Source organism: Sabethes cyaneus, chromosome 3 (assembly GCF_943734655.1).
Source record: "Sabethes cyaneus chromosome 3, idSabCyanKW18_F2, whole genome shotgun sequence".
In the NCBI taxonomy this organism is placed as follows: Eukaryota; Metazoa; Arthropoda; class Insecta; order Diptera; family Culicidae; genus Sabethes; species Sabethes cyaneus.
The window spans coordinates 133329695-133355014 of record NC_071355.1 but is presented as its reverse complement, the minus strand read 5'-3'; the positions used below and the strand labels follow the sequence as shown (position 1 = coordinate 133355014).

Genomic DNA, 25320 nt, shown 5'->3' with positions numbered 1-25320 from the left:
TTAAAATTGCAAATCGCATATACATACATACACGCATACATACATACATACATACATACATACATACATACATACATACACGCATACATACATACATACATACATACATACATACATACATACATACATACATTCATACATACATACATACATACATACATACATACATACATACATACATACATACATACATACATACATACATACATACATACATACATACATACATACATACATACATACATACATACATACATACATACATACACGCATGCATGCATACATACACATACATAACATATACATTGAATACAATCGACCCTTGATTAATTTATTTTGATTTTATACATTTACGGCATTTTAATATACGGCGCTTAAGTGTTAAAGTTTGAATAACTTTTGAATAAATCGTCCGATTTTCAGTAACTTGGTTTCGTTTGATAGATCTCAACAGTAACTTTCAAATGATAATAAATTGTAGGATGTTTCCCTTTGAATTAATGCTTATATGTAACAAAAAGCAGTTTTAAATACATTTTTTCCACATTTCTTTATGTAACTTTCAAACCACAAGCCTATTCGCCATGAAATCTTGAAGTTAAGGTTTTGAAAGACCCCCCTTTCATATGCAATCAATTTTCAAAAAAAAAAAACACACACACACACACACACACACACACACACACACACACACACACACACACACACACATACACAGAAAATGCTCAGTTTTCGAAACTGAGTCGAATGGTATATGACACTCGTCCCGCTAGGTTTTCTTTCGATTTTCGGTTTTTCGTGTGATTCCTATACCTTTATACTATATTTTCATGTAGTAGAAAGGCAAAAACATGAAAATTCTGCTCTCTTTCAAGTTTTATCTAAAAACTTTCTTCTATGATTTGATAAGAGATGAATACTGAACAACTTGCCATGTACAGAATTCCGATAATCAGTGAAGTTAATTTTTAACGAGCTTTTACTTTTCGTGACGTTACAACGCTCTGCTTTACACAGGGAGGGTCGTAGCTACGTTGTAACGTCGCGAAAAATCTGTTCAGTTAATATTCGTTAATTATCGCAGTTGCTGCCTTCTGTATGTAAGAGATAATCCAAAAACGTGTTGTTAGTTTGTCTTTCACTATTTTGACTACGTAATTGTGCGGTTGTTCACAAATTACGTCGGGCAGTGGGAGGGATTCTAAGAAAGTGAGACATAAGTAATATAATCGAAACCTTAAGACATAGCATAATAGTTGCTTCTGGAAAGTTTCTTCATTTAAAATGCACTTTCCAGTGGTGAAAAAATATTCGGACATTAGGGTGTCCTCAAGCAGATACAAAAAATATTTTCTTTATTTTAAGTCAGAAATGATTGCTATCTACAGAAAATTTGTAGTAAAACTAATTTTAAGAAACTTTGTTGAATACTGAAGATTTCTATTTCTTACACAGGGTGGCAACTGGACACGAAAAACCAAATTCCCTCATTTTTCCAGGTTTTTCCCGGTGTTTAATAAAATTCTAGGTTTCATATTGCGATATAATTTTTAACTGAAAATGTGTTTCGATCATTGATATTTGAATTGTTTATCAATCTACGAGGTATTGAGAAAAATTTCCCCACCTACTCTATTTCCCTAGGCGAATTCTCCAATCACTTTCTCTTATTCTGCCGACCAGCAAATTACACTCCTCCCGTGAGTTCCTTATCTGTTCTTTTTCCCGCGTAAGTTATTCCCAAACTCAGGCGCAAGCGGAGTTTTAGTGCCCATTGCGGCTAGCTCTCGAGCCCGCCGTGGCGCTTTTCCTGCCAGCCACGCGGAAATGATCATAGGTTTAATTTTTGTTCTTCAAGCCATAAGCCTTGCAAAAAAGCAGTTTAATTGAGCTAATTTTTAATTTTGCTTTACCACTGGTGGATGTTCTACTTTCTGACCAACGCGGCTTATTTCACTTTGCATGGATTGATCGGGATTTACTCTTCCGGGTCCAAGCTAGAGCCAAAAATTCGTAACATGGAAGGTAGGTCGCTACACCCGTATTGCGGTTACAACTTCTAACTTTCAACTGTATGGCAAGTTTATGCACTGCCGTGAGTCAGTGGAATTTCTCCAACATTTTTCTCGAAAACCGAATTTCGCTGCGGTGCCACTGGCATTTACTTCGATGTTCTGCGAATTGTGTCGCATGCCGCAAAATATCTGTCCTGAAACTTCAATGTCATTCGATTCGACTTGACTAACGCCAAACGAAACGCGCGAAGTGAGTGCAAACTAAATTTGTTAATTACTTCACCTGCCTCGCAGAATAAGGCCCTTTGCAAAACACTGAGCTAATTATCGATGACCCAATCTATCGCTTGTGTGCCGTACTTCTTTATCTATTTCTAAGTGTTCTTGATGACTATTCAACGAATCGATCATTGGGGTTGTTTGTAAAATTCCCTGATTTTGTTAAAAATTCCCTGATTATTTCAGGTTTTTCCAGGTAATTTCAAATTCCCTGACAATTCAAGGTTTTCCAGGTTTTTCCAGGTAGTTGCCACCCTGTTACATGAAAAAAGTTATAGAGAAAAACTCTTAGGGACACCCTTAAAATAGTTTTTTTTATCTAGCGCTATAATAACGTTTCGTATGCCTTGCAAATGTTCTAAGAAATTGGTGATCTAATTAAATTGCACATTTTTGTCGAAAATGGTAGAGCTCTATCTTTTTCCCTTTAGAAGCTTTCACTAGTTTTTTTTTTAATTTTTACATGTACTCTTTAAGGGGGTGTATCTCGGGGGAGAGCAGCTCTGAACAGCTAAACTCACTTGTTTTTTGTGAGTCAATTTATGATGTATTCCACCATGTATAACTTAGGGAAGAACATTGTGAAAAATCTAAAAAAAGTTATTATGAAGGCAACCGTAAGTGAACATGTAGAAATAAAAGAAACAAAGGATAGCTCCTAAAGGGAAAAAGGTAGATCTCTACTATTTTCGACAAAAATGTGCAATTTAATTCGATTACCAATTTCTTAGAACATCTAAAAGGCGTACGAAGTGTTATTAAAGAGATAGATCGAAAAAAAAAACTATTTTTAAGGGTGTCCCTAAGAGTTTGGCTCTATAACTTTTTTCATGTAACAAATAGAAACCTTCAGAATTCAACGAAATTTCTTGAAATTAGTTTCTCTACAATTTTTCTGTAGACAGCAATCATTTCTGACTTGAAATAGAGAAAATGATTTTTTTATCTGCTTAGGGACCTAATTTCCAAATGTTTTTTCATCACTAGAAAGTGCTTTTTAAATGAAGAAACTTTTCTAAAGCAACTATTATGCTATATCTTAAGGTTTCGATCTTATTGCTTATGTCTCACTTGTTTTGAATCCGTCCGGCTGTCCGCCGTGACGTTACAATGCGAGCTTCAATCAGTTGTAATTTAAGTTCTACTGAACTTATCTTCATTCTTTAGGCACCGTTTTAAAGGTAATTATGAGTACAAAGAAAATATGGATTATTAGATTGTTGAAATTTGTACTTTGCAAAAAATGGCCCTATTTCATCAACTTGAAATACAAAATAACTGCAAAATTACATCCAAACTATTTTTGGTATGGATTCAGCAAGTATTTCTTTGTAAGTTGGTCGAAAACAAGTGATATTATTAAATGTTTTAGCGCACTGTAGCAACATTTTTAAAAATATCACGAAAAATCATTGATTTCTTGTAAATTTCATTTACTTTCGATGCGCGTTTTATATAACTTCCGAAAATGCTAGAGTAGCTATTATGACAGTTTTTAAAGATTCAGACATTGTCCAATCATGGAAAAATATTCAACTATGCTAAAAGCAACTTTTATAAAATGTCTGGTTGGTATACCGGCCCGCGGAATGTGTTAATTGATTATCAGAAACTGTCCCGAGTCAGGTGTGGGATGGTATCTGAATCACAACGAGGTGATGTAGTATGTAGCGTGTTTTCTTAAACAGTCTGATGTTTTATCTAGGATACATTCAAACTTTGATAATAAAAAAACCTGATTTAATCCACCTAGTGGTGAAAGGAACCTTTGTTATACCGTCTTACTTGCAATTTGAGATAGAAATCGACACGTTTGGTTTACATGAAATTTTTGGAAATTGAATAAGTTTACAAAATTTGAAACAAATAGAAGCACTTATAAATTTTGATAGTTTCTTTTCTCATGAAATTGCTGAGTAAGTTGTTACTAATGAGGGTAAGTGCAAGTAAAAGTAAGTTGTAAGATGAAATATTATTCTTTAACATATACATTGCGTAGTAATGTATATGTTAAAGAATAGGTTTTTGAACTATGCATAATTTCCTGTAACGCCATTCTATTTGATTCACAACAATAAAGTTTTCTTAAATAAATTTCATCAATTTTTATTAACCTTCGGTTACTCACGCTGTTGTATTTTGTACACCATATGTAGGTTTTTGAATGCCATATTGTTATATAGCTACAAATCGTATATTACGTATATACTAACGTATATTCTTCAATAAACTTGTTATGAGCAAAATGTCAGAATTATTCAATGCATTAATACTTTAAATTGTTAGGAAACAAGATTAGCATAAACCGACATCACAGAAACGAAGCAAGTAGCATGTGAGGTGTACCGCAATTGGCCCCAACTGGAATTTTCTTTTGTTTCTTCTTTTGGAAAAATGGTGTCTGTGTGCAGCAAAACTACCAGCAAATGTAAAATGTTTAAAATGTATCCATCTGTTGGTAGTCGAGTAATTCGGGGTCAAAATCAGGGTATTTTTTATAATCAAAGTTTTACAGTTCGTAAACAAGGAAACATAGATGTATACTATGTATAGCAAAGTTGTGTATTTTTATTATTTATACAACTTTGTAATACATGAAAAAGTCATACAACAATTACAAAAAGAGCTAAAATAGAAAAACTGATTTTTCAAATTCATATACAATAAATAAGATCTCTTCGTTGAAGAGATAGAAGGTTGCTGTCTTCAGCAAAATTTCTTGTAATAATATGCTCTAACACTTTGCAGAACACATCAATGTGTTGTATTGAAACTGAAGGAAAATAATTTTTTTATTTCACTTTTAGGTGGATTAATTAAAATTCAAATTCTACCAGACGATAGAGCTTTCAATTTTAAGAAACTCTTCCAAAGGTTCGATAAACTTAAAACCCAGTTTTCCTAGTCAAAACTCTAGTGCGCACGTTTACTTTGGTTTTGGGCTATTGTGCGCGCGAGTAACTGTGTTATAAAAGTTGGTGCGAGTGTTCGAGGGTTAATATCTTTTGACAGGTAAAACCAATTCTTATGAAATTTTGCATATATATTCGTAGTGTGAAAACCTCTCGTTTGATATTAAAATAATTGAAATTAGGTTATTTTTCTTGGTTAAAATCATTATAAATTATTGTTAATTTTGGTGTGGTGTATTGAATTACTCATAACTTTCAAATTAAACATCCAATCAAAAAACCATTCAATAGTGATCTATCCGGCTATATTACCTGCCAAATGAAACCAATAGCACGTAAATCGGTTTGGCCATCTCTGAGAAACAGGCGATCATTTGAACCTTGTCAAAACTGGTTTTTTAAGCATAACTTTTAAACCACTTGTTTGTTTTCAATAAAAATTGGCGTGAAGTTTAGCAATAGTAAGAGCTTTTATTTGGTACTAAGATCGATGAAATGGGTTATGTGGTTCCGGAGAAAATCGTGTCACGTAGTTTTCACATTTTTGCTTATAACTTTTAAACTAAAAGTCAGACCACGAAACCATTTATTAGTGATATACTAGGTAAAAATACCTTTCCAATAAAAGTTATAGCAGACGAATCGGTTCAGCCATCTCCGAGAAATAGGCGATTGAAAATTGAAGCGCACACACATACACACATACACACACACACACACACACACACACAGACATTGCTCATTCGTCGAACCTGATCGATTGGTATATGTGACACGGCCTTCCGGGCCTCAGATCAACTTCGTGTTTTTCGACCAATTCCTAAACCTTTGTTATATTGTATAACAAAGGTAAAAAGCCAGAAGCAAAGAAATCGAAATGTGGTTTATGTGAAATGTTGTTGTTCACGAACGCGACCTAAAATATCTCATTATAAAGTAACATATATAACTGCAAATTTAGGTACTAACCTTAAGAATTTATTAAAAGTAGCTTGAGACGTTTACCGTAAAGTATATTATTTAAAGTGTATTAGAAGTGTTCTAATCGCAAAAAGGCCGCCGAAATCCACATCATCCAAAGACTTTCTGTTGCGTTGACTCGATTTTAAGCAAATAACTAATCCAAGAGTATGTCCGTTTAGTGAACCGGAAGAGTATTTGTAGTTGAGTGGTAGCGGATTAAACAGCAAACGACTGCTCGATATAATGCAATCAATATTTACTGCAATAATAGTATTGGCGAGACCGATTTTAAATTTTATCTAGGTTCTAAAATTGAGTACTTCTTCAAAATGTGCTGCCTCGAGCAACACGTTCCTCACAATTCGTAGATTTTTACACTTTATATCTAAACTCCGTTTGTTTCATTTGTAGATTACATGTGTTTGAATTAATAGAACGATGCAAATTTTTGAGATATTTGACTAATAAATTTTAATACGGGCTATTGAATTGTATATTACATTTTCAAAGGATTTGGTATCGTGGCTAGCCACGACGGGTCAACCTAGTATTCATATAACACATATTTTATTACATTGCCATATACCATCATTTTCGTAAAGGGGAAGAAGCATCAGGGTATCGAATGAATCGAAGACTGGATGAGGGATGTATTAATCAGCCCAAGTCATATAAGGTCGGAGAGGATTTTAACGCGCCCTTTTAGCACACAAATCATTACGCAAGATAAGTTTGCACGGCGAAGTTATGTATCTAGAAACCGAAAGTCTATGCTGGAAGGAGTGTATCATATCCCGTGGAATAATATAAGCGACATTGCTTATAGATCCACCCAACCCCTTTTGGTCCTTCACGAACAGCATTGACATGAAAGTTGCTAGGTAGATAAATTCAATTCTGCAGTAATTCTACTTGCATACAATGGGAAACCCTTGAGGTGATGGTGGCTACCCCCATACATACATACATACCATATTTCCTCTCGATTGTTTTACAATAGTGAAATAGTGTATTTTTATAAACAACTAGCTGACCCGACAAACTTCGTATTGCCACAAATTAAACTGTGTTGTACATAAATTGTGAATCTCGGATGACCTTCGTCACAATCTTGAGTTTTGCAAGTTTCTGGGGAGTTCATGGGTGTTTTAATATACAAATTTTCGTCACAGTGAAGTAGAAAACAACTCCCCCCATTGCTTAGCCTGATAAAATAAAGCGGATAGCATTTAAATATTCGCCATCATTACAAACCATTTCGCCGAATACCATTTTGCGGAACACCAATTCTCGGTTGACCATAACGCGGAATATAGAGTTTCGTAGAATACCATTTCGCGAAAAACCTTATGCGGAATGTACTATTTCTCGGAAAATCTTTTCGTAGAAAGTACCATTTCGCAGGGGTGACCCAACTGAAGGAAAGTAATAGAGGTCAGTAGATCTGGGAAAATAAATAAACCTAGATAGAGGTGATATCTACGGGGGGCTCAAACCATCATAAGAACCATCCCTGGCCGCAAAAACTCCTATATGCAAATTTTCACGCCGATCGGTTCAGTAGTTTTCGATTCTATAAGGAACATAGCGACAGACAGACAGAAATCGATTTTTATAGGTATAGATTGCAATTTTTTTAAAGTTGGAACTGTTTTTTCGGATTTTTTTATTTTAAAATATTTGTTGATCTTTTTCAAAGAAGCATGCAAAATTTGCAAATGGAGAAATACAAACTCTAGAAGCTATAAATTTTTGTAACGAAGCGCGCACAAATAATGCAAACGAGCGGTCGACCGCGCGCGCTGCAACGACGCGTCACACTTAAGGGGGCATAGTACTTTTTCAACTTAAAAAAATCGAAATTTTTTTTAATGATTATTTCGAAAGATTAACATTTTGACCATATGTGTTTCAAGTCATTTCAATGAAATCCAAAAATTGACAAAGTTACAGCTATTTGTACCGCGCATGTCTGGAGCGATTACACGGCGAATAAAAAGTTCAACGTCGTTTTTCTCGAAACCAGGTTTTGAAAGTCGGTACCATAAATATCTCAAGAACGGCTCAAGCAATTCTCATGATTCTTTTTTTGTTTTAAAGCCAACAAAATTATCTAGTGTTTGACCCATCCTTTTTTTGATATTACTATTTTTGTATTTTTTAGAAATGTTTAAAGTCAATTTTTTCGACTAAAAACCTTACTTTTATGTTTGAATGTCCGCCATTTTGTTATGCGTTCAAATTTTAAAAAAAGGATGGGTCAAACACGAGATAATTTAATATACTTTCATTTTGTTTTGGAATTTTGCAATTCGGATAAGACCCCCAGCGCCAATCCATGGTACCGCAAATCATGTTTTTTTCGAACGATCATATTCAAGGAGCCGTAGGGGAGAGGGGAAGGGGTTCACATATGCAAACAAAATTGTAAATATTAGTATAAAGTGCAATGTTTGGAATGCAAAAAACCCGAATCGATTCGCTTTTCGCGTTATCGAGAATAATATATTTGAAATTAGGCAAAAAATATGGTGTAAAAAGTACTATGCCCCCTTAATAGCATCAAAGGCGGCCTGGTTAAGAAGCTACCCGTGGGAGCATCGATTGAGCGTTACGAGTCGAGACATAAAAACTCATAACTTCCAGAGTTTTCATTTCTCCATTTCCAAATTTTGCATGCTTCTTTGAAAAAGATCAACAAATATTTTAAAATAAAAATAATCTAGAGAAAAAGTTCCAACTGTGAAAAAATCGCAATTGTTTATAGAAATACACTATTTCACTATTGAAAAACAATCGAGAGGAGGTATGGTATACCAATTCTGAAAGCTTGTGGATTTGTGAACCAAATGGTAGAAAGTTATTTTTTTGATTTTACAAACTATGTTTACAATAGGCGAACAAAAGCTTCATTCGACCAGTAGTTGACGCCGCGGTAAAAATGATGATATTTTTATTTCAAGCTGTCAAAACACATCGAAAACTGAAATCATCCGAAGTAAATTTGATTTTTTTTAATATACGCACTTTGAAATCAATCAAATGTTATGGTTGGGCTAGAAAATAACGTAGAGGAATGTTCCCGGTTATGAAACAGGTTTTGTTTTTTGGCTTTAGATAAAGTTAGCAGGACAATGTTCGGAAATGGCGAAAAAAAACAAAGAAAATTTTTTGATCCAGCAAAAAAAATGGATTTTAAGCATTTTTACTTAAAGTTTAAACGTGAAAACCAAATCTATTCTTGCTTTAAATAAATACGTTGTTATTATTCATGCAAAAATCTACAAACAAAAAGACAAAAACGAAAGAAAATTTTTTGGGCCGAGTTTCGGAAATTCCACTGTTTGAACTTCCATTTCGATTTCGTGCTAGAAGCGTTAACTCAACTCGTACACTCATTTTTCGAGTTTTCAGGCTGTAGAGCCACAGACAATTGATTTTATAAAAAAGAAATTAACTCATCATACAAATTATTTTTTTGCCCGCCGATTTTTCAAGCCGATTTCCAAGGGGGGGGGGGAGTGACTAAAGCTTTGAAAATGATTTACAATGGCCTGAATAAACATTAAATTATGGTCATACCTGGGTAGCCCTATCTGCACCGGAAGTGCCATTTCCGAACATTGTCCTGCTAACTTTATCTAAAGCTAGCAGTGCATTGTTTTTTCCTATGAAACAATGGAGCATTAAATTCGTCGTTAGGAGCATTAATTAGCATTAATTGAGCATCAATTAACTGAATGGTGCTACTAATGTTCTGCTAACTTTGTACTGCCAGCTTTAGGGACATTGGATTAGGGGTTTATCCATTTAAGTCTTTACGTAATAGCTATGGATAACGGCTATTAAAACCATCCTCTTTTTAGGGACTTTGGGCCGTTTGCTTTGGTTCTTAGTAGTTATATCTACAGAGACTATGGATTACAGAAGCGCCGAGACACTCAAAAACCGCTAAATTTTGAACGAAAGCGGAGAGTTACCTTTATTTATGATGGTATTCTCCGTTTTGTTTCAAAATTTAGCGGATTTTGAGTGTCTCGGCGCCTCTGTAATCTATAGTGTCTGTAGTCATACCTTATACAGAGAACCGTCATTGTAGACGGAGAGTTCACACTCAGCATTCGCATGAGTACCTCCTTCCCTATCCGTATACGACCATAGTTTCCTCCGGTTGTTTCCACTAAGGAACGTTGCACCTTTTATTTGATACTAAAATTGTTGAAATCGGTTGAGCGGTTCCGGAGAAAATCATGTCACGTAATTTTCACATTTTGTCGTAGGACTACGTCTTACGGCAAGCTTTGGCAAGATAGGGTGTCATTCCAAAAAATCTTTCTCGAAAAGTGGTCAGGTTTTGAACGCTAATAGCCTCGCGGTTTTCTGATCGATTTTCAATATTTTTGCACCAATCGATCAGAAAATCTACGCATCGGTCTAAAAGAAGTCTGCTGTTGCCTGGTGAATTTGCTGAGCACGCAGCTTATGAGGCAGCCAAAGCACGCTTGTATTAAGTAAATATTGTAATTTAGAGTTATGATAATCAAACAATCGGTCCTTTTAAGGGCCTACCCGTAACGATTGAAGAGTTTATTTTATTTATATTAGTGATTAAATTGTTCAAATAGCGAGAATTAAGCATTGTTTTGAAAATGGTGCTGGCACGGTATAAAACAGAAACAGACTCAAAAACTAGTGTCCCAACCCTACTAGGTCGCTATCCACTTACGAAGTAGATCCAATCAATAAATAGAAATAACTCTGAAATCTTTTGAGAATTGAACGAATATAATGTTATTACTTAGATAAATGTCACATACAACGCATGAGCATGTATACATGAAGAATCATATTATTACATGCATGGATACATGCTACTATCGCTACAAAGAGACTTACGTAGTTCTACGTCAACCATGCGGTCGTGGCTTGTACACAAACCATCTGATTTTTACCCCTCTGCTGTTAGGAGAGTGTAATTTCAATTATTTTTGGCAAATTGACTACCTGTTCATTTTAGCCATCTCCCCTGCTTATTTTACAAACAGTTTCCATATAAAAATTTAAAAATGTAGAGTTTTTATTTTTTGAAGTATAATTTTTAAATAAATAATGTTGAAAGACATTGTTGCCATGTAAAGGTATAGTATTTTGTTTTTACCTGCATTGATGGAGTATGGCCACGGAGGATGGAGAATGGTGGAGAAACGTAAGAAGGCTTCACCAGGGTCATCCTTAACTGGAGATAGCCAGCATAAAAAACAACAATATGCAGATCACTTAATCAATAGTGATTACAGTGCAGAATTGCAGTGCGGACTACAGCAAACAGCCTAGCAATATTACAATAGATCAATATATGGTCGCGTTTATGGTCCGTACACACCCAAAAAATTATAAGTAAATGTTTAAAAGCGAAAGAATGCAGTCGTTTCTGATAGCTCTTTCCTGGGTACCATATATATCTATAGAATAAACCTCGCATAACATTTCAAAAGAACCTAAGTAACATTGAAAGACACTCTTTGGCTTCCCGTTCTTCTGAGTATAACGACGACATAAATGCATTTGAAAGAAAATTTTCTTAACGTTTAGCTAAATATTGACGCTAGCAACCAATTCATGCAAAGCAGATGTTTTAAAATGCATTGGCATTATCGCGGTAAGCGAAAGAGATGTGGCACAAAGAGAATTTCACATTGTTACTTAGGTCCTTTTAAAAAGTAGATATGGATTATATTAGCCAATGGATGCCTACTGATTTATATGAAACCGAACGATTGCAGATGTTTCTGTATTGTAATCGATTTCTTGATAATGAAGAACACGTCTTCAATACTGAATGACTTAAAATACTTTTTATATTTGAAATTACCAATAAGTCAGCTATTGCTAAATGCGTTAACATAATATCTATCCGAGAATGTTTTTTAAGTCTCCTCTTGATCAGAAGTGTCAGCACTGTTATGTTTCCTATGGCAGACACTACCATTAGTACACTGTAAATAAAAATAAAAGAAAATTATAAATAATGGTTATGCAATGGTATTTTATCTATGTAGTTGAAAAAATGAGAATATTAAGTTTAAATAACAGGATTGGCTTTGAATTTGACATTTATTAAATATTTGACATTATTAACATTAAATTGACAACAAATTGGAACCAAGTTTTACATCTTTGTGTACAATACAGGGATGTAAGGTACAGGAGATTTTTTTCAGCCCATTAAGCGATTGCTTCTACTTTTTCATCCCAGACCTAGTTCTAGTGAAAGAACAAGTGGTTTTGATGTTCTTTTGAGAGAAAAAAGTAGATTACTTACATTTTTGAGAAACTAGTTAGAACATGTTAAAGTTGAATTTCAGCAAAGTAGGTATTTATTTAGCGAAAGAAAAGGAAAATAGGCTAAGCTTAGAAACAGGCTGAAAATACCCTCATGTACCCTGGTTGCGAATTAAATATGTAATCCCGAACAAGCAGCGGGGTGGTCTATGGGTGTGATGGGATTCTACAGTTTCTACAGATTCTACAGGCTCTATTTAGTTCCATGAAATACCATAATATCTAAAAACCATTTCTTATAAAGCGAGTGGGTACCGTTATAAGTACCTTTAGCTCATGACCTCACCAATCGGTTAGGTTTCCGGAAAGAAAAGTCACCCCAATATGGAATACAATTTGCGGAATAATACCAAACGATTGCTCGAAGAGGGAGTCCCCACTGCACTATGGTCCAGAAAGCGATTTTAGACGGACAAAAATGATTGCGCCTAAACGGAATATTCTAGCTCAATGAAGTGTTCGGCAACTTTTTGAACATGATGCATCTTTTGAAAGGGTCGTTCAATGTTCAGATGATACCGTAACCACAATTCAAGTAATACTTTTTTAAATAAGTTTGTTTTTCATTTTTATCAAAGATTAAAGATAGATTAATTTCACATAACTTTTTTAAACATTCCAAATTTCTAACTCTTTCCTATTTTCAACAGTGGACGTTTGTTTATGAACGACCCGTAAAATCATGTTTCCTCTTATAACTCATTTATCTCAACAGGTAGCTCAATATGATATTCCACAAAACTGTTTATACATAAGAGAAGAATATTTTTGCAGAATACTATGTTGCTTTATCTCTATGAGTTAATAAGATGTAGCCAATTTCAGGTTAAAAACAGGCCAATTTTACTAAAGCATAACTCGAAAAGTTGCAAGAGAATCTTGATGAAACTTTGGCGATTTAATATACACATATGCATAGTTTTTAGCAAAAAATAGTGAAGGTGTTATTTTTTAAAAAAACCCGATTTAATCCACCTAGTGGTGAAAGGAACCTTTGTTATACGATCTTACTTGCTATTTGAGATAGAAATCGACACGTCTTCGGAACATAATTCATCTATTGGTTATCATTGCATAGTGCGTTGGTTTACATAAATTTTTTGAAAATTGAATAAGTTTATAAAATTTGGACAAAATAGGAACACTTTTAAATTGTGGTAGATCTTTTTTTCATGAAATTGCTGAGTAAGGATAAGTAAGTTGTTATTAATCTGAGTAAGTGCAAATAAAAGTAAGTTGTAAGAGGAAATCTTATTCTTTAACATATATATTGTCTAGTAAATGTCTAGTTTATAGGTTTTTGAACCATGCATAGTTTCCTGTAATGCCATTCTATTTGAATCACATCAATAGAGTTTTCTTGAATAATTTTCATCAATTTTTATTATTCTTCGGTTACTCACGCTGTTGTATTTTGTACAACACGTGTAGTTTTTTCAACGCCATATTGTTATAAAGTTACAAATCGTTGTTTTACTAACGTATATTCTTCAATTAACTTATTGTGAGCAAAATGTCATAAATATTCAATGCATTAATAATTTAAATTGTTGGGAAAATGTATGCAGCAAAATTATCAGCCAATGTGAAATGTTTAAAATGTATCCGTCTGCTGGTCGAGTACTTCGGAGTCAAAATTAGGGTATTCTTTATAATCAAAGTTCTACAGTTCCTAAACAAGCAAACATACAGGTATACTATTTTCAGCAAAGTTGTGTATTTTTACTATTTGTACAATTTTGTAGTACATGAAAAAGTTATGCAACAATTACAAAAAGAGCAAAAATAAAAAAAACTGATTTTACAAATTCATATACAATTTCTATCTTCGCTGCAGAGATAGAAGATTACGGTCTTTAGTAAAATTTCTTGTAATAATATGCTCTATAACTTTGCAGAACACATCAATGTGTTATATTGACACTGAAAAAAAAAATATTTTTTTATTTCACTTTTAGGGGATTTAATCAAAATTTAAATCCCACCAGACGATAGAGATTTCAATTTCAAGAAACTCTTCCAAAGGTTCGATAAACCTAAAACCAAGTTTTCCTACTCCAAACTCTAGTGCACACGTTTTCTTCGGTTTGGGGCTATTGTGCGCGCGACTAACTGTGTTACAAAAGTTGGCGCGAGTGTTCGAGGGTTAATATCTTTTGATCGGAAGAACCAATTCTTATGAAATTTTGCATATATATTTGTAGTGTTAAAACCTCTCGTTTGATATTAAAATAATTGAAATAAGGTAAATTATCTTGGTTAAAATCATTATAAATTATTGTTAATTTTAGTGTGGTGTATACGGTTACTCATAACTTTCAAATTAAACGTCCAATCAAAAAATCATTCAATAGTGATCTATTAGGATATATTATCTTTCAAATGAGCCTAATACCGCATAAATCGGTTTGGCCATCTCTAAGAAACAGGCGATAATTATTACCTTGTCAAAACAGGTTTTTTAAGCATAACTTTTAAACTACTTGTTTGTTTTCAAATAAAAATTCCTAAACAATTTAGCTTTAATAAGGGCTTTCATTTGATACTAAGATCGTTGAAATCGGTCATGTAGTTCCGTAGAAACCCGTGTCACGTATTTTTCACATTTTTGCTTATAACTTTTAAACGAAACGTCGAATCACGAAACAACTCAATAGTGATCTACTAGACAATAACACCTTTCAAACAAAAGTAATAGCGAACGATTCGGTTCAGCCATCTCTGAGAAACAGGCAATAAAAAAAATCATTACACATGCACACACACACACACACAGACACACACACACACACACACACACACACACACACACACACACACACACACACACACACACACACACACACACACACACACACGCACACACGCACACACACACACACACACACACACACACACACACACACACACACACACACACACACACACACACACACACACACACACACACACACACACACACACACACACACACACACACACACACACACACACACACACACACACACACACACACACACACACACACACACACACACACACACACACACACACACACACACACACACACACACACACACACACACACACACACACACACACACACACACACACACACACACACACACACACACACACACACACACACACACACACACACACACACACACACACACACACACACACACAGACATTGCTTAAATCGTCGAACCCTATCGATTGGTATATGTGACAGCCCTCCGGGCCTCGGATCAATTTCGTGTTTTTCGACCAATTTTTAAAAAGATAAAATTCTTTGAATTTTATTATTTACTATAGCTAAAATGGTCGTTTTCTTCATAGATTCACATTCAAGTAATCAAGTATGCGTCCACGGAATACGCAACAAATATACTGGCAATGACCATGGTTGATACTAAAATAGTGAATGCATTCAAAGAGTTACATTCGCAATCTTGTTTTTTAAGCGAAAAAGCTAAAAGAATGTTTAATAATAACCTTGAATTAAACGATTTTTACGATCCTTTTAGATACTAACACGGACTTTTACTATTATACGCGTATTCGCAATATGAAGATGTTTTTGAAAATATTTTATAGACTAAAAATAACTGCGATATGAAAAACGAGGAAGATGAATCAGGGCTGCGGAAAACTTATGATTTGCGCGTAATCGAACTACTTACGAAGGAAATTCCACTAATTGTTATACTTTTCGGGAAATTCAACATTGAAATTCAAGAAGAATTCCATTATGATTTTTATATCCATTTAAAACTATATAATTAACAATGGAAATAAATCGGGATTTTTTTTCTTTATTTTCAATCTTCGTATTCCACTGAAACGCTCAAAAAATTTCAGTCAATTTCAACATTTATCAAATATATTACTAGACACCACGTCGATTTATTTGAACGAATGCACGTGATGCTAATAACTATTAGCAAACATATAACCAACCTATCAACGGGTAGACTTCTGTAGATAGTTTTTGCTTTGAAAGTCTCAAAGCCACATATGAAATTTATTCTAATTGGATATCTGTATTGAGAATAGATTGACATTTTGGCATCAACATTACAACATTATGATTATGCGTTTAAGAGTTGTTATGTTTTAAAATCAAAAATTCAGGAAAATTGTGACGAAAATAATTGCACGATTTTTGTCAGTTTTTACTTTTGAAAACATAGGATATCTAGAACAAAATGTTCGACCTAAAAAATATTCAGTGGTGAATTACTCACTGAGTTTTGTAATATTTGGAAAAAACAAGGATTGGATATGAAAACCAAAATAAAGATTTTATAATATATCTTACCTGTTGCTAGTCCAGATTATTACTTTTGCATGAATATCTTGACCTTCTTTTGAGTGTACTTTCATGAAAAATAGTCATTATCTATCGTTGCCTCTTTAGAATGTTAAATATGTACAGTTTCGGGAATACACAGAACAATCTATATGTATAGCTCTATGGCTGGTATCCTTTGCCTCCGAAAGTGCTAATGGTATTTACATTTCTTAACCTTCCTAATGCATTAGAAAAAAGTTACATATTATGCATTGGGGGTCGAAAACGACCCAAGTTTTGAAATTGCTCTCATTCATCCATTTTCAATCCGAATTTCGTTTTCTTTACCTCGTTTGAAAGGTATGGCCAAAAACTGGCACCCAAGGTATGTTAGGGAATACTTGTTGACTAATGGCCACTTCTGCGTCGGTTCCGGAACAGCCACTTCCAGGTCCGAGGGACATTTGTATTTGTACATTTGTACTTTGAGATAATTCATTTTGCGGCACATCAAATCAGTTTGGCTTGATAAAATAAGACTAATTGAAGTACAATGGAATATCGGATGCACGGTTTATGAGAACATTCTTGGATAAGATCATTCGGCACTTCAAATCGCATTGGCTTGATAAAATAACACTAATGGAAGTTCAATGGAAACATTTTGGAGCCCAATGATCATTTCACCGTCGGTTCCGGACCATCCGGTACCCGGTTTTTTGGGACATTTTTGGATTACAGGGTAATTCATCAGCCCGAATTACCACGTTTTATGGTTCACTAGCTGACCCGACAAACTTCGTATTGCCACAAATTAACCTGTGTTGTACATAAATCATGAATCTCGGATGATCTTTGTCACAATCTCGAATTTTGCAAGCCCCCCAGTGGGCGGCGCTTCCGACGGCGGGTCACCGGCAACACTCGCGACCTTCTCGTCCTGAATGATCTAGTGTTACTATAGATAGTTTTTGTGGTCTTGTATTGACTAATGTTTTATGGAAGAGTCTCGAATTTCTCGAGTTCGATTAGTTTTTGAGTTTCGCAAAAATTTCTGTTTTATTTGTATGAGAGTCCATATCCCCCTACCACAGGGGTGAGAGGTCTCTAACTATCGTAAAATAAATTCAAGCCTCCAAAATCTCCCACATGCCAAATTTGGTTCCATTTGCTTGATTAGTTCTCAAGTTATAAGGAAATTTGAATTTCATTTGTATGGGAGCTCCCCTCTTAAAAGGGGAAGGGGTCGTAGTTCACCATAGAAAAAATTTCTGCCATCTAAAACTCCCACATGCCAAATTTGGTTCCATTTGGTTGATTAGTTCTCGAGATAAGAGGAAATTTGCATTTCATTTGTATGGAAGCTTACCCTCTTAAAGGGGAGATGGGCCATAACTCGCTTTCTAAAGAAGAGAGGGGTCTCAATTCACCATAGAAAAAAATCTTGCGTCCAAAGCCACTTACATGTCAAATTTGGTTTCATTTGCTTGATTAGTTCTCGAGTTATGAGGAAATTTGTTTTTCATTTGTATAGGAGCCCCCCCCCCTCTTAAAGTAGGGAAATCCATAGAAAATATACCATAGAAAATATTCTTGCCTACAAAAACACCCACATGATAAATTTGGTTCCATTTGCTTGATTAGTTCTAGAGTTATGAGGAAATTTGTATTTCGTTTGTATGAGAGCCCCCCCTCTTAAAAAGGTAAGGTGTCCTAATTCATCATAGAAAAAATGGTTGCCTCCAAAAACACCCACATGCCAAATATGGTTCCATTTGCTTGATTAGTTCTCGAATTATGAGGAAATTTGTATTTCATTTGTGTAGAAGCACCCCCTCTTAAAGTTGGGAGGGGTCCTAATTCACCATAGAAAATATTTTTGCCTCCAGAAACCTCCATATGCCAAGTTTGGTTCTATTTGCTTGATTAGTTCTCGAGTTATGAGGAAATTTGAATTTCATTTGTATGGGAGCCCCCCCTCCTAAAGTGGGTAGGGGTCCCAATTCATCATAGAAAAGATTTTTGTCTCCAAAAACACCCACGTACCAAATTTGGTTCCATTTGCTTGATTAGTTCTCGAGTTATGAGGCAATTTGTATTTCGTTTGTATAGGAGCCCCCCCTCTTAAAGTTGGGAGGGGTCCTAATTCACCATAGAAAATACTATTGCGCTCAAAAACTTTCACATGCCAAATTTGGTTCCATTTGCTTGATTAGCTCTCGAGTTATGAGGAAATTTGTATTTCATTTGTATAGGAGCCCCCCTCCTAAAGTGAGGAGGGGTCCCACTTCATCATAGAAAAAATGTTTGTCTCCAAAAACACCCACGTGCCAAATTTTGTTCCATTTGCTTGATTAGTTCTCGAGTTATGAGGAATTTTGTATTTCGTTTGTATAGGAGCCCCCCCTCTTAAAGTGGGAAGGGGTCCTTATTCACCATAGAAAATATTCTTGCCCTCGAAAACTTTCACATGCCAAATTTTGTTCCATTTGCTTGATTAGTTCTTCAGTTATGAGGAAATTTGTATTTCATGTGTATAGGATCCCCCCTCCTAAAACGGGGAGGGGTCCCAATTCATCATAGAAAAAATTTTGTCTCCAAAAACAACCACATGCCAAATTTGGTTCCATTTGCTTAATTACTTCTCGAGTTATGAGGAAAATTGTGTTTCTTTGGTACAGGAGCCCCCCCCTCTTAAAGTGGGGAGGGGTCCTAATTTACTATAGAAAATATTCTTGCCCTCGAAAACTTTCACATGCCAAATTTTGTTCCATTTGCTTGATTAGTTCTTCAGTTATGAGGAAATTTGTATTTCATGTGTATAGGATCCCCCCCTCCTAAAACGGGGAGTGGTCCCAATTCATCATAGAAAAAATTTTTGTCTCCAACCACATGCCAAATTTGGTTCCATTTGCTTGATTAGTTCTCGAGTTATGAGGAAATTTGTATGGAAGCCCCCCCCTTTTAAAGAGGAGAGGAGTTGTAATTCCCCTTATAAAGAGGGGAGGGGTCTCAATTTACCATAGAATAAATTATTGTCACCGAAAACACCCACATGCCAAATTTTGTTCTATTTGCTTGATTAGTTGTCGAGTTATGCAGAAATTTGTGTTTCATTTGTATGGGAGCCCCCCTCTTAGTGGGGGGAGGGGTTTCTAACCATCACTAAAACCTTTCCTGGCCCCAAAAACCCTCTACATGCATATTTTCATGCCGATTGGTTCAGTAGTTTTCGATTCTATAAGGAACATACGGACAGACAGACAGACAGACAGACAGAAATCCTTCTTTATAGGTATAGATTATAAATACAGGGTACCGGATTATATACGACTAACGCCACATTGTACTTCCATTATATTGTTATTTTATCAATGCGATGTGATTTGATTTGCCGTAAGATGAATTATTTCGAAATCCAAAAATGTCCCCCGGAATCTGGTACCGGATGTTCCGGAACATCGGTTTGGTAAAGTAGCCATTTCGCTTCTAAATGATCTAGTTTTACTTCCATCAGTCTTATTTGATCAAGCCGATGTGATGTGATGTGTCGCAAGATGAGTTATCCTAAATTACAAAAATGTCCCCGAAAACCGGGTACCGGATGTTCCGGGACCAATTCTGACGTGGCCATTTGTTTTCAAAAAGTCTTTATTATGCTTTCAATAGTCTTATATTATCAAGCTGATGTAATTCGATGTATCACAAGATAAATCATCTTAAAAATCGAAATTGTCCCCCAAAACCGGGTACCGGATGTTCCGGAACCGATGGTGAAGTGGCCATTTGGGTCCAAAATGTCCCCATTGTACTTCAATTAGTCTTATTTTATCAAGCAAAACTGATTGATGTGCCGCAAAAAGAATTATCTCAACATATACAAATGTTCCCCGGACCTGGTAGTGGCTGTTCCGGAACCGACGCAGAAGTGGCCATTAGTCAACAAATATTCCCTAACATACCTTGGGTGCCAGTTTTTGGCCATACCTTTCAAACGAGGTAAAGAAAACGAAATTCGGATTGAAAATGGATGAATGAGAGCAATTTCAAAACTTGGGTCATTTTCGACCCCCAATGCATAATATGTAACTTTTTTTACTGTAGCTCTTCTAGATGTCGCTGAAAGCTGAAACTCCTCCACAATGGTAGTTTTCGAAAGTTAGGAAAAGTCAGAAAATTTCAAGTCTCTAGCTCGTTCCGTTACTGAGTATCAAGCTTTGTAAGTATGCCGATGGGTCGAAAACGACCCCAATGCACTAGGAAGGTTCAATGCACTAGGAAGGTTAATTAAGTAATTTATCAGCGTATATATCATAGTTTCTCTCTCAATGTAGGTATTGATACTAAACGTATCAAATGAACTTCATGAATATTTTTCGCTAACAGATTGAAAATACAGTGGTTGTCGTAAGATAAGCGTTTGTATTTGTCTCGATAAAAAATAAATAGTAAAGCAACAAGCTTTGTATTAAAAAAAAGTTACGCAAAATTGTGTTATAACGCTTTGAAACTGTGCCTGGGCATTTAGGAATGGATAAAACGAGAACTTTAGCTACAGTAAATCATAAAGTTCAAAGAGTTTTATCTTTTTACCTTTGTTATACTATAACAAAGGTTTAAAAATTGGTCGAAAAACACGAAATTGATCCGAGGCTTGGAGGGCCAAGTCACATATACCAATCGGTAGGATTCGACGATTTGAGCAATGTCTGTGTGTGTGTGTGTGTGTGTGTGTGTGTGTGTGTGTGTGTGTGTGTGTGTGTGTGTGTGTGTGTGTGTGTGTGTGTGTGTGTGTGTGTGTGTGTGTGTGTGTGTGTGTGTGTGTGTGTGTGTGTGTGTGTGTGTGTGTGTGTGTGTGTGTGTGTGTGTGTGTGTGTGTGTGTGTGTGTGTGTGTGTGTGTGTGTGTGTGTGTGTGTGTGTGTGTGTGTGTGTGTGTGTGTGTGTGTGTGTGTGTGTGTGTGTGTGTGTGTGTGTGTGTGTGTGTGTGTGTGTGTGTGTGTGTGTGTGTGTGTGTGTGTGTGTGTGTGTGTGTGTGTGTGTGTGTGTGTGTGTGTGTGTGTGTGTGTGTGTGTGTGTGTGTGTGTGTGTGTGTGTGTGTGTGCGTGTGTGTGTGTGTGTGTGTGTGTGTGTGTGTGTGTGTGTGTGTGTGTGTGTGTGTGTGTGTGTGTGTGTGTGTGTGTGTGTGTGTGTGTGTGTGTGTGTGTGTGTGTGTGTGTGTGTGTGTGTGTGTGTGTGTGTGTGTGTGTGTGTGTGTGTGTGTGTGTGTGTGTGTGTGTGTGTGTGTGTGTGTGTGTGTGTGTGTGTGTGTGTGTGTGTGTGTGTGTGTGTGTGTGTGTGTGTGTGTGTGTGTGTGTGTGTGTGTGTGTGTGTGTGTGTGTGTGTGTGTGTGTGTGTGTGTGTGTGTGTGTGTGTGTGTGTGTGTGTGTGTGTGTGTGTGTGTGTGTGTGTGTGTGTGTGTGTGTGTGTGTGTGTGTGTGTGTGTGTGTATGTCTAATGATTTTTTTCTATCGCTTTAAAGTTATAAGCAAAAATGTGAAAACTATGTGACATGCGTTTCTCCGGAACTACATGACCGATTTCAACGATCTTAGTATCAAATGAAAGCTCTAGTTAAAGCTAAATGGTTCAGGATTTTTTTATTGAAAACAAACAAGTAGTTTAAAAGTTATGCTTAAAAAATCTGGTTTGACAAGGTAATAATTATCGCCTGTTTCTCAGAGATGGTCAAAGCGATTTATGCGCTATTAGTCTCATTTGAAAGATAATATATCCTAATAGATCAGTATTGAATGATTGTTTGATTGGACGTTTAATTTGAAAGTTATGAGCAATCGTATAAACCACATCAAAATTAACAATAATTTATAACGGTTTTAACTAAGATAATTTACCTGATTTCAATTATTTTAATATTAAACAAGAGGTTTTGACACTAATATGTATGCAAAATTTCATAAGAATTGGTTTTACCGGTCAAAAGATATTAACCCTCGAACACTCGGGCCAACTTTTGTAACACGGTTACTCGCGCGCACAATAGCCAAAACCAAAGAAAACGTGCGCACTATAGTTTTGATTGTGAAAATTTGGTTTTAGGTTTATCATACCTTTGGAAGAGTTTCTTGAAATTGAAAGCTCTATCGTCTGGTGGAATTTAGATTTTGATTTGATTTGAAATAAAAAAATTATTTTTCTTCAGTGTCAATATAATACATTGATGTGTTCTTCAATGTTATAGAGCATATTATTACAAGAAATTTTGCTAAGGACAGTAACCTTCTATCTCTGCAGCTAAGATAGAAAAACCGTATTTATTGTATATGAATTTTTAAAATCAGTTTTTCTATTTTTGCTCTTTTTGTAATTGTTGTATGACTTTTGACGTAGGACTACGTCTTACGGCAAGTTTTGAGACAGGGTGTCATTCCAAAAAATCGAAAAATGCGTGCGTCACGAAAAATGAAAGGTTTTGAGCGCTAATAGCTCAGCGGTTTTCCGATCGATTTTCAATATTCTTACACCAATCGATCGGAAAATCTTCTAAGAATTGACCCAAATGAAGAAAAGTATGGATTCTTGATGTTGAACTATTGAAACATTGAAAATAATGAACCTATGTTTTACCAGAATTCTTGCTTTGTGATTGGTTGGAAAATTCTTTACGATGATCTAAACCTATACCAATTTGATATCTGTGCTTGGGAAGTAAACCAAAACAAGTGACAGAGTTTCCTCATTTCAACAAGATTTCTTAACACCGCGGTTAAACCTAGACCGTTTTGATGTCCTTGCTTGGGAAGTACGCCAGTGAGAGTGACAAAGCACCCTCGTACCAACAAATTTCTTACGAACGCGATTAAACCTAGTCCAATTTGATGTCTGTGTTAGGGAAGTGTGCCAGAAAAAATGACACAAGTTCGTTGTCCCAACAGATCGCAAATTCTTTACTGCGAGACGATTAAACCTAGGCGAATTTGATATCTGTGTTGGAAAAATGTACTACAGCTGTAGTGTTCGGCTATAATACGACTCTATATAAATACGCATGCTTGCCATTCCATTAGTAGTGTAGTGAAAAGATATGCTGTTGATAAAATAGGATTGAATTGGTAAAATCCCTTCAACGTGGGGAACCATGGGTAATAAAAACAATCTTTAATTTTAGTAAGGTAGCAGGAAAGCAATAGTTTGTGTTCTTGATTTTGTTAAATTGTTTTCAAATGTACAATCTTTTGAGAATTGAACGTATGCAATGTTACTACTTTGATAAATGTTACATACAACGCATGTAGCATGTATATATGTTGCATATAGCATGTATACATGAAGAATCGAATGATTACAAGCATGGATACATGCTACTATCACTACAAAGACACTTACGTAGTCCTGCGTCACCTATATATGCGGTCGTGTCTTGTACACAACCCCGCTGATTTTTTTCATGTACTACAAAATTGTACAAATAGTAAAAATACACAACTTTGCTGAAAATAGTAAACCTCTATGTTTGCTTGTTTAGGATCTGTGAAACTTTGATTATAAAAATACCCTAATTTTGACTCCGAATTACTCGACTACCAGCAGGCGGATTTTAAACATTTTACATTTGCTGATAGTTTTGCTGCATACAGACACCATTTTTCCATATGAAGAAACGAGAGAAAATTACAGTTGGGGTCAAATTCTGGTACACCTCACATGCTGATTGCTTCGTTTATGTGATGGCGGTTTATGCTGATCTATTTTCCCAACAATTTAAATTATGAATGCATTGAATAACTATGACATTTTGCTCATAATAAGTTTATTGAAGAACATACGTTAGTTAAACAACGATTTGTAATTTTATAACAATATGGCGTAGGAAAACCTACACGTGTTGTACAAAATACAACAGCGTGAGTAACCAAAGGTTAATAAATATTGATGAAATTTATTCAAGAAAACTTTATTGATGTGATTCAAATAGAACGGAATTACAAGAAATTATGCATAGTTCAAAAACCTGTAAACTTGACCTTTACTAGGCAATATATATTAAAGAATAAGATTTCCTCTTACAACTTACTTTTATTTGCACTTGCACAGATTAATAACAACTTACTTATCCTTACTCAGCAATTTCATGAAAAAAGGATCTATCAAAATTTAAAAGTGTTCCTATTTTGTTAAAATTTTGTAAACTTATTCAATTTTCAAAAATTTGATGTAAACCAACGCACTACGCAACATTAACTAATAGATGAATTATGTTCCAAAGGCGTGTCGATTTCTATCTCAAATAGCAAGTAAGACCGTATAACAAAGGTTCCTTTCACCACTAGGTGGATTAAATCGGGTTTTTTAAAAAAATAACACCTGCACCATTTTTTGTTCAAAACTTTGTGCATATGTGTATATTAAATCGCCAAAGTTTCATCAAGATTCGTTTGCAACTTTCCGAGTTATGCGTTAGTAAAATTGACCTGTTTTTAATTTGAAATCGGCTATATCTTATTAACTCATAAA

General features: G+C 35.2%; 1 protein-coding gene across 2 annotated transcripts in view; it reads right to left on the bottom strand.

Moving 5' to 3' along the window:
- Positions 1-25320, bottom strand: part of LOC128744175 (adipokinetic hormone/corazonin-related peptide receptor variant I) — a 126687-nt gene that overhangs the window by 46692 nt on the left and 54675 nt on the right. For both annotated transcript variants that reach the window (XM_053840987.1, XM_053840988.1), the window contains one exon: positions 12042-12165. In XM_053840987.1, the coding sequence (XP_053696962.1) occupies positions 12042-12165 (124 nt within the window). The remainder of the gene's footprint in view (positions 1-12041; positions 12166-25320) is intronic.